The sequence below is a fragment of the Amia ocellicauda genome, chromosome 2 (genome assembly GCF_036373705.1).
Source record: "Amia ocellicauda isolate fAmiCal2 chromosome 2, fAmiCal2.hap1, whole genome shotgun sequence".
Classification (NCBI taxonomy): Eukaryota; Metazoa; Chordata; class Actinopteri; order Amiiformes; family Amiidae; genus Amia; species Amia ocellicauda.
Window position 1 is genome coordinate 48,479,519 of NC_089851.1, and position 13,883 is coordinate 48,493,401.

General features: G+C 33.4%; 1 protein-coding gene across 1 annotated transcript in view; it reads right to left on the reverse strand.

Annotated features, from left to right (window-relative positions):
- gli3 (GLI family zinc finger 3) overlaps nucleotides 1-13,883 on the reverse strand; it is a 218,064-nt gene that overhangs the window by 38,621 nt on the left and 165,560 nt on the right. The window contains exons 6-7 of the mRNA XM_066687330.1: nucleotides 11,370-11,525; nucleotides 1,018-1,216 (exon numbers count right to left, since the gene is read on the reverse strand). Of these exons, the coding sequence (XP_066543427.1) occupies nucleotides 1,018-1,216; nucleotides 11,370-11,525 (355 nt within the window). The remainder of the gene's footprint in view (nucleotides 1-1,017; nucleotides 1,217-11,369; nucleotides 11,526-13,883) is intronic.

Sequence of the window (13,883 nt, forward strand, 5' to 3'; positions counted from 1 at the left end):
GTCACAAAGGTCGAATCATTTCAAATTGGTTTCTTGAACATGACAATGAGTTCACTGTACTAAACTGGCCCCCACAGTCACCAGATCTCAACCCAATAGAGCATCTTTGGGATGTGGTGGAACGGGAGCTTCGTGCCCTGGATGTGCATCCCACAAATCTCCATCAGCTGCAAGATGCTATCCTATCAATATGGGCCAACATTTCTAAAGAATGCTTTCAGCACCTTGTTGAATCAATTCCACGTAGAATTAAGGCAGTTCTGAAGCCGAAAGGGGGTCAAACACAGTATTAGTATGGTGTTCCTAATAATCCTTTAGGTGAGTGTATATATATATAGGAAAACAAACATTATTCTAGAATTACAACAATAAATTCAGCTGGTAAATACCAGGACACAGTGTCTATCATAAGCCAATCTATTGGTTGCCTTGGTTATGACATAATTAAATATAAAATAGGTGTACAAGCTTATTTTTTACAATTTGGAAAGGCCAAACTTGATACTAATAAACTTAATTTAGATCACTTAATTAACTCCTTTCAGAGAGTCTATTTGAAATGTATCATGTATCCATATCCTGCACCTCTAAAAATAGAAATAAGGGAATTATGTTACATAAATCAAGCTTTCTGACCAACGTCTTACCTTGCTCCTTTATGAAAATCATACACAGTGTACATTGAGGAGCTATATCATTATAGGAAGTACTAATGCAACATTCACTGCTTACATTGTGGATCACAGGCACCCAGTAAACTAAAGTAGTCACTGTTACACTGCTAAAAATCTCTGGCCTATTTGAGTTCATTCAACTGCAGCAGTTACCCCTTTAGGAATTGTGTTTATGACTTACTATGGCATATTCCACATAGGAACTATGCTCGGAACAAACACACTTTTAACAGTTGAACCAAATAAATATGAAAATTAAGGATTCATGGAAGGAATTATTAATCTGAAACTACAAAACTGACATGAGATGGATTTAATAAAATATTAGCTGCATCACTCTTACCTTATTGTTCCTGCAGATAAGTGTCCATAGGAGCCACCTGCTGAAGAACTGCTTCTGGAATTATTCAGTATGGTAACCAGTGAGTTGGGAGATGTCCGTATCATGGTCTGTAGATCAAAGGTTGGGTCTGAGAGAGGAGATAGAGGCAGAGGTCTTTTGCGTGGTCTAGATGACAGTCTGGGGCTAGGGAACCTTGATCCTGTCAAGAAAAAGAAAGAACCTACTCAAACTTCATCAACACAAAGCAAATAGATATTGAACAGTGAAGAAAAGATTACTTCTCAAAGTCCAGGTAGAAACCTCAATACATAAATTAATTAAAAACTAAATGTATTCTTCCATAGGGACATTTTCAAAAAATGCAAATGACTCCAGTGCTCTTTTCAGTCTATTCCAAATACAACTAGAAGACACTAAGAAATTAAAATTGTGTTTGAAGCAGTCTTTTAGTTAGGGGAGAACCATTTAAAAAAATTTTTAATTGTGTTTTCCCCTTTATATTGCTAAATGTATTAAATTATTATGAACATACATTTATTTGGAATGGAAAAATAATCAACAGACTCAAAACATATGTCCCAATACATGCTTGTAAAAAGTAGGGAAAATAGTGCTCCACAGTGGATCAATCATTGTACTGCCTACACTGTTAAAAGACAGTTGTCATTAATGAGACATTTCTTCTTCTTCTTCTTCTTCTTCTTCTTCTTATTATTATTATTATATTAACCAAACCACTTTACATCTTGATAATTTGTAAGCTATTATTATGATTTCATGCTTAAGAAAGAAGAATATGAATAAAAAGAAATACATTTTCACCAGAGGGAGGAACCAAACAAGGTACGAGGTACAATGGGGTGATCGTTGAGAACCTTCCAATGCCTCCTCAAACCTTAACTATTCAGATTGCTCATATATGTATGTTCTTCTTTAATACTGTATTCTAATCCTTCACCTTCATTTTATAGTTGCTGTATCTTTTAATGCATTTTGCTTAATTGTATTACACGTTAAACATCCAGTCCACATTATGCAACTTTCCAAGTTGTAGTTTTGCAGTTTACAATGCTATTAATTTAATTTAATTTAATTTAATTGTGAGACACGATCTATACAATAATCATCACATATGTAAATGCTTTAATAATTTAATAATTACACTAACAAAATGACTAATCATTATAAATTAGTTCACATTATGGCAGAAATTTAAACCTCAACCTCCACCACATATTTGGGTTGCATTTATTACACAGTGAATGTGCATTTGCTTTGCATGTACATAATTCTGTACACATCTGTCTGTGAATCATAGATGAAATAAAACTTGATAGTGGATATTAACTTAGAGGATATATTATTAAGCTTCATATCTACAGAATCCAGAATCCAAAGAGATTCTTTTTTTATTTCTGTACAAAAAAAGGTCCCTCTTGGAATTCATATCTATTTTTCCCCTTTTGTTCACTACTCTCTGCCCCATTCATTCATCACAGCAAGGGGAAGACTAGTTCAATCTTTAGACAATTTTACATGGCTTCACAGGCTCCTAGCATTGCCCCAAGGAGTGATTTCAGAGCATCTCCCATTGTTCTGTAAGCACTAAGCAGTATGAGGAATGACATTGCAGGTGCATGACATGGACTTTGAAGATGGTGAAGGGAAATATACATCAGGCAAATGCAACAAAAACCTGTAAATGCACTTTATGTGGTGAATATTTAAACAATCTGGAACAGACAAAATAGGAAAAATGAGCTGCACTCCATCGAAAACTTATATCCAATTGGATATTGTATTACTTGATTAAAATTTAATATTTCTGCCAGGTGTTTGCTATTTAAAAAATGAGAAAAATGTAACACACTTTAAACTGTAAAACTGTTAATACGTTTCCAATCCAATATGTTTTATTGTTCTGCACTTACAGCTAGAGAATAATTTTTGAATTAACATGATAATTTTGATACCAGTAGTCATGCAAATATAGTAAACACACCACCTAAAAATATGTTTTCCTAACCTTTTTTCATAGTGTACTGCACAGGTGGAAACTTGTGATGTAAAACAGAAAAGTGTCCTTTTCTGAAAACTTGACATCAAGTAAACATGCAGTTTGTCTATCAGTACTTATCCATCAATATTTATGCAAATAAAAAGAGACCAAATGGTAGTTTTTCTTTTGTTCACTTTTCTGACAAACAGGCTTAATATTCAAATGTAAATGAGCATGTACACATGGTGTAGACATTTGGTCAAAAAGTATAGTCCCATAATCTTTTTTTCATTTATAAAGGATATAAATATTAAGATCTGACTCATGTTTCCTTTGATTAATTAAATTAATAAAATTTAATAAGCAAAATAAACCATACTACAAATGAAAACAATTACATAATTTAGAACTATTATTTAGGTATTATGTATTTTTAAAGACATAATAATTCTCACAGTTAATGAAATGTATTCTTCATCGATGATAGAAAGATTAAAGAAATGTAAAGATTACATTCATGTGTTAATTTGTTGACTGGTGACACTGTTTTGAGGGCAGCTGGTACAAACATAAATCCAGGTATTATGTTTTCATAAAGCCTTACTATGTGTTATAATGTTGATCAGGGAAGTATAGTTCCCACAGTGCTATTCACTTCAGCACAGCAGGTGTAGGTTAGGGGGCATGCTGTGGTGCACCTTAAATATTTCACATACAAGGAGGATAGTCCATGACGTGTGACGATCTCTAACAAGTGCTAGTCTCCACCTGTGATCTACTGGCTACAATTGTGGGAAATTAGAGGGAGGAATTTATCTTCCTATGGTTAACCTCAGGGGAGCTCTGTTTATTAATGTGTGTGCAAAATGATAAATTGCTAAACAAAAAGAAAAGGCTTCTATGTATTACCCCACTCATTTTCCTGTGATTTATGAATGTGATGGCTGCTTAGACTCACATCATTAATTCACCTTGAGGAGGCAGACAGTGGTAGCGGAGATGCAAGTTACCAATAAAGTCAGAGGCTCAATCAAATGCATGCAACATGGAAATAAGCAACTACCTGATTGGTGGGCTCATCTTTAACATGCTTCATATCAAGGTTGCTCCAAATAAAGCAGAAATTAGTACAAGCAGAAAGGCTATATTAAAAATACCCGCCCCCACATTTCTTTAAACAAAATTAAACAAACCCAAAAAATCATTAACTTCAATGGAAATGCAATTCAAATCAAAGGGGGAAAATCAGTGAATGAACGCTTTTATCAGGGCATTCAAATTGATTTGTGCATTACACTAAGGCATACTCTTGGGTAGACTTGACTATGGGCTAGACCAAATCAAAATTGTGACCCACCCGTAAATCACAAATTAAGTTGCACCCTATCACATTTTGATTTATAAATAGTATAAAGTAGCTTCTAAAAATAATTTAAACCACGATAGGGTACAGAATTGTACTTTGTGATTCATGAGTAGGAGGGAGTTTTAATTTGGATAGCTTTATCTAACCCAAAATATAAGTACTTCAATACACATACATGAGAGGAGAATAGGCATAATAAGAGAGCTCAAAAGATGACACTGAAGGGATTTTTGCTGTAATATACAACAATGATTTTGAAGCACTTTATCTTTTTAATTTCCTTTTCTCACTTTTGAGATTATTAAACTGGGCTACTCTTAAAAAACAGAAAAAGCATGAAGCTTGGTCTATAAAAGTCTCTTCCTTTCATGAAAAGAACTTTAAAGTGTTAATTTTCTCACTTGGAACACACATTGTTAAAACATGCAATGAATTATTACCAGCCATGATCACAGACAATTTATTTGAAAAAAAGCCAACATCTCCATTTAAATTTTCACTAATTGTTTTGTTTCAGTCTATTAATCTAAAACACTGACACAGAAGAAAGGATTTCTACATTGATGAATGGTGGGACATTCCAATTCCCACTTAATAGCAATTAATTTTCTGATACCCATGCAAGTTTATATAGTTTTAATTAGTTTGTACAGAGTAAAAGGGTAACTTCACCCCCTATTTATATTAAAGCAGCAACTGCCTGACTAAATACATTCTCATCAAAAAGAGGAAGGTGAGACGGCTTGACCTTCCTAAGATTCACTGTGCGTTTAATTTCCTATTTACACTTTAAAATAACTCATTAGCATATTACTGCTGTGCATTTTCCAACCTAGAATATTAAGACAATACCTAATTTAAATGCTGCTGGTGCTTAAAAAAAAGTACTTTTGTATTTGTAGGGAAACACAAAAGTATTTAGGGTTCAAATTTATGATCATACTCACAATAACACATAAAAGAACATGACAATTGTGTGATTCTCTGAATACTTAAAAAAGCTAATTCTAAAGTTAATAAAGTTAAATAAGTTAAAATAGTTAATAAAAAACAAAACAAAACAAAAAATTGTATTGCAAAGTTAGACATGAAATGTGGACTATCTTTCATATAAAATGTATGACTTCGATTTATTTCAGTTGAACTTTTTCACTAGTTTTTTTTTTACACTTTTAATGTAAAATAAATAATGTATTCTTCACATACGTTTATAGAAACTAACAAAAATGTAATGAAAACAAAACTACATTTTAAAAGTATATATTTTAAAATAGGTTTTAAATAATCCAATACTGTTTAACTGGTTTTCAGCAAGCCAGTCAAAATAACATTCAAGAAAATGCATATACCCTTATCTCTTCCAAAGGCTTCTGCATCACAAAAAATGCAAAGAAAACCCGGCCAAAGGTCTTATTAATGAGCAGACGCAAAAGGTTTATTTTTTTTTATTTTTTTTCATAGAATTGAGTAACCTCTATTCGAAATTAATAAATAAGAGTTTAAACTACATTGAACTGTAAAGTAAGGTTACATAACATGTATTATTACACATAATACATGAAAGCCTTCACGGATAGTATAATGCCAAAAGTTATTAGGATTATTTGATGAAAAGCATACATCTCACTATCTGTCTTGTTCTCTCATATAATTCTGTAAATATAAATTAATAACAAACTGGTTACAATAGTTTAATTTTTTTTTTATAATAATACATACATTTATATCTATATCTATATATACATCTATATCTATATATAGATATATATATATATCTCATCGGCCTATATTGATCCAAGATGTCTATGTCTGCAAAGTTAATTATTTCATCTTACCATCTTTTATGTATTTAAATTTAAATAATAGATTCACTAATATGATGTGGTATATACTGCTTAAACATGCATTTTAATGTTGATGCTTAAGATATGTTAGTGAAATGGAAAAAAGGACAATCCTTTAATTTCTCAGGAAACTCAGGAAAAAAAGTCTTCCTAAAAAATAAATATAAATAAATATGGTTCCAAAACAGCTTATTATATGCATGAAATTGAGATAAGCAGCTCACTGAATTGAATTGAACTACAGGGAGTCTTTTTCTACTCTGGGAACAAAACAAATATTGCACATACATTTTAGGTAACTGTAAGGCTTTACTAATTACCAAGAATATTGTTCTAATATATTGTATGTAAAGCCAATGCTGGTGTTTCAGCAATCATCCATTCATTCCAAACATAGGGCTGAATTCCAAATGTTCTGTTAATTTCCTGTTTATAATAACCATGGTCGAATAGTGCCTATGGGGAAATCTTCCAGCTCAGTTTTGTTAGTTTTTATGCCAAAGTTTCTATTTAGAGAGTACTTAATATTATCAGCATCAAATAATGAAAACCCAGAGGTTTATTTTATATAGTAACCATGTAAGAAATATTAAGATTACAAAAAATAACGCATTCATCTGTCATTCCCACAGATTGGATCAAGACTGAAAAATAATAAAGTACAATCAAATACTTTGTTCAACAGCAATGACAAGGGTTACAAATAGAACTAATTCCACTTCTAAACTGAAAATCAGATTTACACTGTTACATTTCATCTATTTTAATAACATGCACCAAAATTTTTCTAAAGCGAAATATTGGAGTTTTGTTTCATCCATTTAAATACAGTTGCTTCATGGCTTAAGCAGTTGTAACCTGTAATTGGTTGTATGGCTTATTTTGCAATCTGCAAACAGGGAAGAGACAAGCTTAAGTGGTGTGGCTGCCGATATGGGTAGAAATTATTCTTAAGACAAAACAGAGGGTGGGTGACACAAGAGGTCCCCAGGAGAAACTACACAGACATAAATAAAAACATTTACTAACCTGTTAATACCACTAAAACTACAGACCTGGGCTGGGATTTAAAATCAAAACTTTGACCCTCCTGCTAATATCAAACTACAAAACTACAAAACTGTACATACTGGTGGCTTGACTTTTTGTAAGATGCTTCTAATAAATGTAAGTGCTATTTTGCTATTTGTGGGTGGGTCAAAATTTTGATGTTAATCCCCTGAATTTGAGGATATATTTATAAGTATAAGAAAGTAGCATCTAACAATAAATATAAGCCACCACTGCATACAGGTTTGTAATTTCATATACAGCCTAACCAATTTTCCCATCAATATCATCCAGACTTCTACATAATGCTTTACCTAAATTACATATGTGAAGCATCTGATGGAAAAGTTATTGAAAGGAAATTATTAATGTTTACTTAATATCATTTACTTCAAATAAATACTTTCATGGCACAGCAGTGGTGTATGTTGGGGAGCGGTTGGACAACTGCCACCCTTTATCTGAGAAATTGATTGAATATTTACATTTCTTTTGTCCTGCCTAGAACGGAGTCTAGCTATGACATTGTAATGATGAAAAAATATATTTTGTATTTAATTTACAACAGGTTGAAATGTATTGTTTATTATTATTGTTAACTATTGTCACATGTATACATAATGTTATAAGCTAATCTTATATCTATTGAAAAGGAGTTAAGACTTATCAATGATGTGTTAATTGGCAAACAAGTTGTGTCACATCTTTTATTTGAATGCACTCACTGATTTTAGTAATCAAAAAGTCACTGAAATTGCGGTATCTCTTTTCTTTAAGTCTTTATGAATTTCACATAGTTATATGTGTTTTTTTATAAGTTCTAAAGGGTTGACATGTGACAATCCCTTTAGTGCATTAATTGTTCAAGGTTCATGATATGCCACTGATTTACTGTCACTGATATTAAGGTAATATCTTTATGCAAAGGTTGTTTTCAATATGTATTAGTTTTTCTGGCCAGGTTTTTAATGAGTTGTAATTATATTCAGTACTGTGTAAGTTTTAGGCAGGTGTGAAAAAATGTTGTAACATAAGAATTATTTCAAAAATAGACATGTTAATAGATTATATTTATCAATTAACCAAATGCAAAGTGAATGAACAGAAGAAAAATCTAAATCAAATCCATATTTGGTGTGACCACACTTTGCCTTCAAAATAGCATCAATTCGTCTGGGTACACTTGCACAAAGTCAGGGATTTTGTAGTCATATAGTCAGGTGTATGATTAAACAGTATACCAAACAGGTGCTAATGATCATCAATTCAATATGTACAGTGCATCCGGAAAGTATTCACAGTGCTTCACTTTTTCCACATTTTGTTATTTTACAGCCTTATTCCAAAATTGATTAAATTCATTATTTTCCTCACAATTCTACAAACAATATCCCATAATGACAACGTGAAAGAAGTTTGTTTGAAATCCTTTTACTGAGGAGTGGCTTCCGTCTGCCCACTCTACCATACAGGCCTGATTGGTGGAGTGCTGCAAAGATGGTTGTTCTTCTGGAAGGTTCTCCTCTCTGCACAGAGACATGCTGGAGCGCTGTCAGAGTGACCATTGGGTTCTTGGTCACCTCCCTGATTAAGGCCCTTCTCCCCCGATCGCTCAGTTTGGCCGGGCGGCCAGCTCTAGGAAGAGTCCTGGTGGTTCCAAACTTCTTCCATTTATGGATGATGGAGGCCACTGTGCTCATTGGGACCTTCAATGCTGCAGAAATGTTTCTGTACCCTTCCCCAGATCTGTGCCTCGATACAATCCTGTCTCGGAGGTCTACAGACAATTCCTTGGACTTCATGGCTTGGTTTGTGCTCTGACATGCACTGTTAACTGTGGGACCTTATATAGACAGGTGTGTGCCTTTCCAGATCATGTCCAATCAACTGAATTTACCACAGGTGGACTCCAGTCAAGTTGTAGAAACATCTCAAGGATTATCAGTGGAAACAGGATGCACCTGAGCTCAATTTTGACTGTCATGGCAAAGGCTGTGAATACTTATGTACATGTGCTTTTTTCGTTTTTTATTTCTTATAAATTTGCAAAGATTTCAAACAAACTTCTTTCACATTGTCATTATGGGGTATTGTTTGTATAATTTTGAGGAAAACAATTAATTTAATCTATTTTGGAATAAGGCTGTAACATAACAAAATGTGGAAAAAGTGAAGCGCTGTGAATACTTTCCGGATGCACTGTATACCTAGCTATTAACCGTGACACATTAAAACCCATGAGCAGCCACACACAGGAACCACAGCTCACTTTGGGATAAGACATCGCACCCACATCTTCTATACTAAAAGTAACAAGACTACTTTGTTGTCCCCACTTGGCCGCCATCAGTATGAGTCCACTCATTGTAATAAGAGCATGATTTAAGATACACATGAATGCAACTATGTCTTCTTCTGTCAATGAACGCTGTCCCTGCATGAATGATTGTACATGTGGAGCTGCAATGGGAAATTGAGTGGAAAATGTGGAGCCCTAGAACCTTCCAAAATAGACATTCTTTTAGAAGAATTACTAAAGCTTTCAGAGAGTTTTGTCCCTTATTGGGAGTGCTGTATTGAACATTTTGTGCAAGTCCGCACTGTTGAATGAGTCCAAGATGTATTTGCATTTGTATTATATTTCTCACTTAGACATCATTACCCAGGCTTATGTACAGTTATAGATTCCCTTCCCCATCATCAGGTTGGTTGTTGTTTAGTTTTAATTTTGATTGTGTAGAGAACTTGAATGTAATATAATATAATGTGTAAATGGAGCATGTTTGGTCAGAGCCCCAACTCAGATATGAACTGCCAACTAAGGCACACCTTGGACCACCACACTTTCTGAAGCTCCACATACAAAGCAATACATTTACTACATTAAAAGACCATTCCTGTAATGCTGGCAGGTTGAACACTTCATAGACGATTCACAGGCAGATTAGGTCACTGATATAAGTTCATACACTATGACCCCCATTACATAGCCTATAGATTTTGGTCGAGACCATTCTTGAAATGTAAATGTATTAACTAAGATTAACAAAAAAAAAATCTTTGAGAAGCAGTACTCAAGTAAACATTCTGTCTTTATTTTAAAATAAACACTTTTGAATTAACCATACAATGTTCTGTTCATCTTACAGAATCTAGTCAGTATGACATTGCACTCCAAGACGACTATTTCAATACGTTTTTATTTAATATAGCGCCCTTTCTAAACTTTGCACAGATTGCTTCATGAATTAAATCAAACAACAGAAAGCCTTGCAATAATAATAAAATGTGATGGAAATGTTATCTGTGTTACGATTTCTAGCACATCTAGTGGCAGCAGTGTGTTAGACCTATTTCTTGGTAAAAGTATTGAAGGGAGTACAGAAACAGCATTAACAGTTATACATAAAGTATTTTAGTTTGGATATCAAATACAAACTAATTTCATAATAGCTGCAGATTACATTTTGAAGAATGATCAAATTGTTATTGGAATAGTGCTGGAAGTAAATTGAGAATTAATATATATATATATATATATATATATATATATATATATATATATATATATATATTATTAGGGAATTTCAATAAATAATTAATTATAGCTTAGAATTAGTCCAAAATATTAAGATACATCATACATTACTTTGTTATGTAAATCAATATGTACAATCAATGTCAATATACTTTGATTTGTATACAATTTGTGTATAATTGTGAATTACATGTGTTGAAGTTTATTTTGTCATCAAAGGAGTTTTTCTCATAAAACAATTGTCCATAAAAGGTAAATGTCACCAATTTGCTTTTTCACAATTAATTAATTAATTCATTCATGAATTACTTGTGTTCAAATTACATCAGTCATGAGAATTTGGAGAACTACATCTGCAAGTTTTAGTACAAAATGCTACTGGACTAGTTTCTATAATCTTAGTCTTTCTTCAGTTCATGTCCAACCCTACTTTTTTGCTTAATGCAACCCTTTGGCAGAATCTGGCACTACAGAACTGTAAGCTTCAAGTCAACACACAGATTAAAAATAACTTAATTACATAACTTTGAGTGTCTTGTATAGAAAATTACTCACCCTCCATTGCCTGCAGGTATTCCATATGAAGGGCGCTGGCCCCAGCTCCAGGTGTTGATGTTACTGTAGGAATGATATCTGCATATGGGCTTCTGTGACCAGCGAGGAGGGCCATTTGATGATAGTATTCTGCAGTAGTAATGCCAGAATGGGGGGCTAAAAACATAATAAAACTGATTAAGCTAGAAAGAAAAATGTGTCAGGGTTTCCATTTGACATTCAATTCTCCAATTCTCTCTTTGGACTTTGTTGCATATTATATGGGTACCAGGGTTTGATTTTAGTTGATTGTGTTCCTGTGGATGTTAAATTTACACCATTCTCAAACACCATTCAAAATCCAGTAAGTGCTACTCATGGCGTTATCATTTTAAACAGCCTTGTGTAGACGTTCAACCTGTGCTTTCTGCTACTCACATAACTACTTAAGACAAAGCTCCTTAGATCTGCATACATCAGGGAACAGATTTTTTTTTTTTTAATTTCCCCTTCCTTAGTAATAGGCAGCTAAGCACTTGAACAGCTTCCTACAGCCTAAAATTAAAGATTTGGCAGGGAATACTGGTATGCACATATTGTCACAAGCAATGCAAAAATGACACTATAGTTCTAGATGCAAATGTGAAATCAGTTTAGCCCATAAAGTATTATGGCTAATTCCTGGGAAAAAAAAAGGATGAAAAGCAGTTTTTCTAAAGACTGGTCTATATGTGTACAATATCTGTCCCTGATTGGTTCTGCAAATATAAGGATATTCCACATTAATTTGATTTGGGTATTATATCTTTGGGGGGAGGAATTATAATTGTCTTCATTTTTCCGCTTAACTGTGCTTTGGATTGAACTGTAATGTGTCTAATTTTCAACTCGGATACAGAGGGCTTTGCTAAATCAAATTTCTGGCACCATGTGGATTGTGGCTTCACCAAAGAACTACACAGAAGGAAACAGAACTAAGCTCTAACATGACAACTTCCGGAAGATCTATAAAACATAATATTAAATGCTTCTGACACTGCAAGGCATGCCTAATAGAGAAGACTTCTCCCATGTAGTTTTCATTGGCCATAACAATATACATTTGTTCATGTTTGTTTGGACAAATGCCTGATTGATGGTTTCCTGCTAAATCAAATATTTTGGCACAAAAATGGGAACAGCAAATGAAAAAAAAAAAAAGCTAAATGGTTGTGCTTTTAATTAAACATGTACAATCAAAACATTTTTGATCCTATGCAGCTGTTGTAACCCCTAACATTAACATTACCAAACTCATACATTATTCCAGACATTTTGTTTGTACCATTTTCGACTTTGTTTATATATCGAGTCTGATTCAGCCAGTCAGATTAGTGAAGTCATTTTAGCACAACAGACCCATGTCCAGCCTAGACACTGCTTTAAAATATTCATAGGGAAATCTGCAAAAGTGTCTTGGTTCTAACAGAAACTTAAGAAACTGGTTTCCAGTATTCAAGGTGGATTTATGAAAGGCTGCTTGTAGTGTACAAGTATAGTGTTGTTTTTTGTTTTACGAAGACAGCTTCCTAGCACACTAATGTGTACTAAAAAGTATATTCATTTAGTTTTTCAATAATACTTAAATGCACAAAAACAATTTGATCCCATTGAACATTATCACTATAAAATTGAATTGGTGCTGCAGAGTTCTAGAACTAGTAAAAATGTGAAGGACGCACTTGGCCTTATAAATGCAACTGAAAATCCTCATAATGGAATATGTATTGTATTGTGTTCTTGGTAATGATAAAGTAATTGTATTATTCATGTTATGTCATTCAGCTGACCACCTAATGCTAGTGGCCTCACTGGACAAATTCTGCAGAATAAATCCATCTCTTTGGAATAAAAAATGCAGATTATGCAGTTTATAAGGTCAAAAGTGAGAAGTGGATTCTTACAAGCAGGCTTTTTGTATTTAATTATTTTCCTGCTGTAACCACCATATGTCTTCTATGTTATTACTACTTCAGTAGAAAGTTTCTGATAACAAAGTGATGTTATGGAACGCATCTACTTTTTTAACTGAGGTTTTAAGGTAATTCATTCCAATTATCTATGCTTGGAATAGAAGGGGAAATTGGCATGAATAGATGTTTTCTGCAGCATAATGTCAGCAGTCAGCTAATTAGCTCAGGTTTCCAAAGCTAGGGACAGAAGTGCCCACATTCCTGCTCAAAAACGTACTTAAGAGCAACTGTTTCGGTACAGGCCCAGACAAAAGGTAAAGCAGCAAATAGACGAAGTGTGGTGAAGTAGAGTATACTAGGTCATTGCTTTTCCACAGTAGTAGACGACTCTGGTATCTTTCCAGACACACTTAAAATACTTTCTGAGCATTCTTACAGAAGTGTTTGGATTAACTAATGATAACAGAGTTACTGTGCTATATATGGAAAAACTTCCATCTTACCAAAAGTGCATAATTAAATGTATTTGAAATAACAGTATTTAAATGCTATATAAATATAAATGACAAAACATATTTTTCGG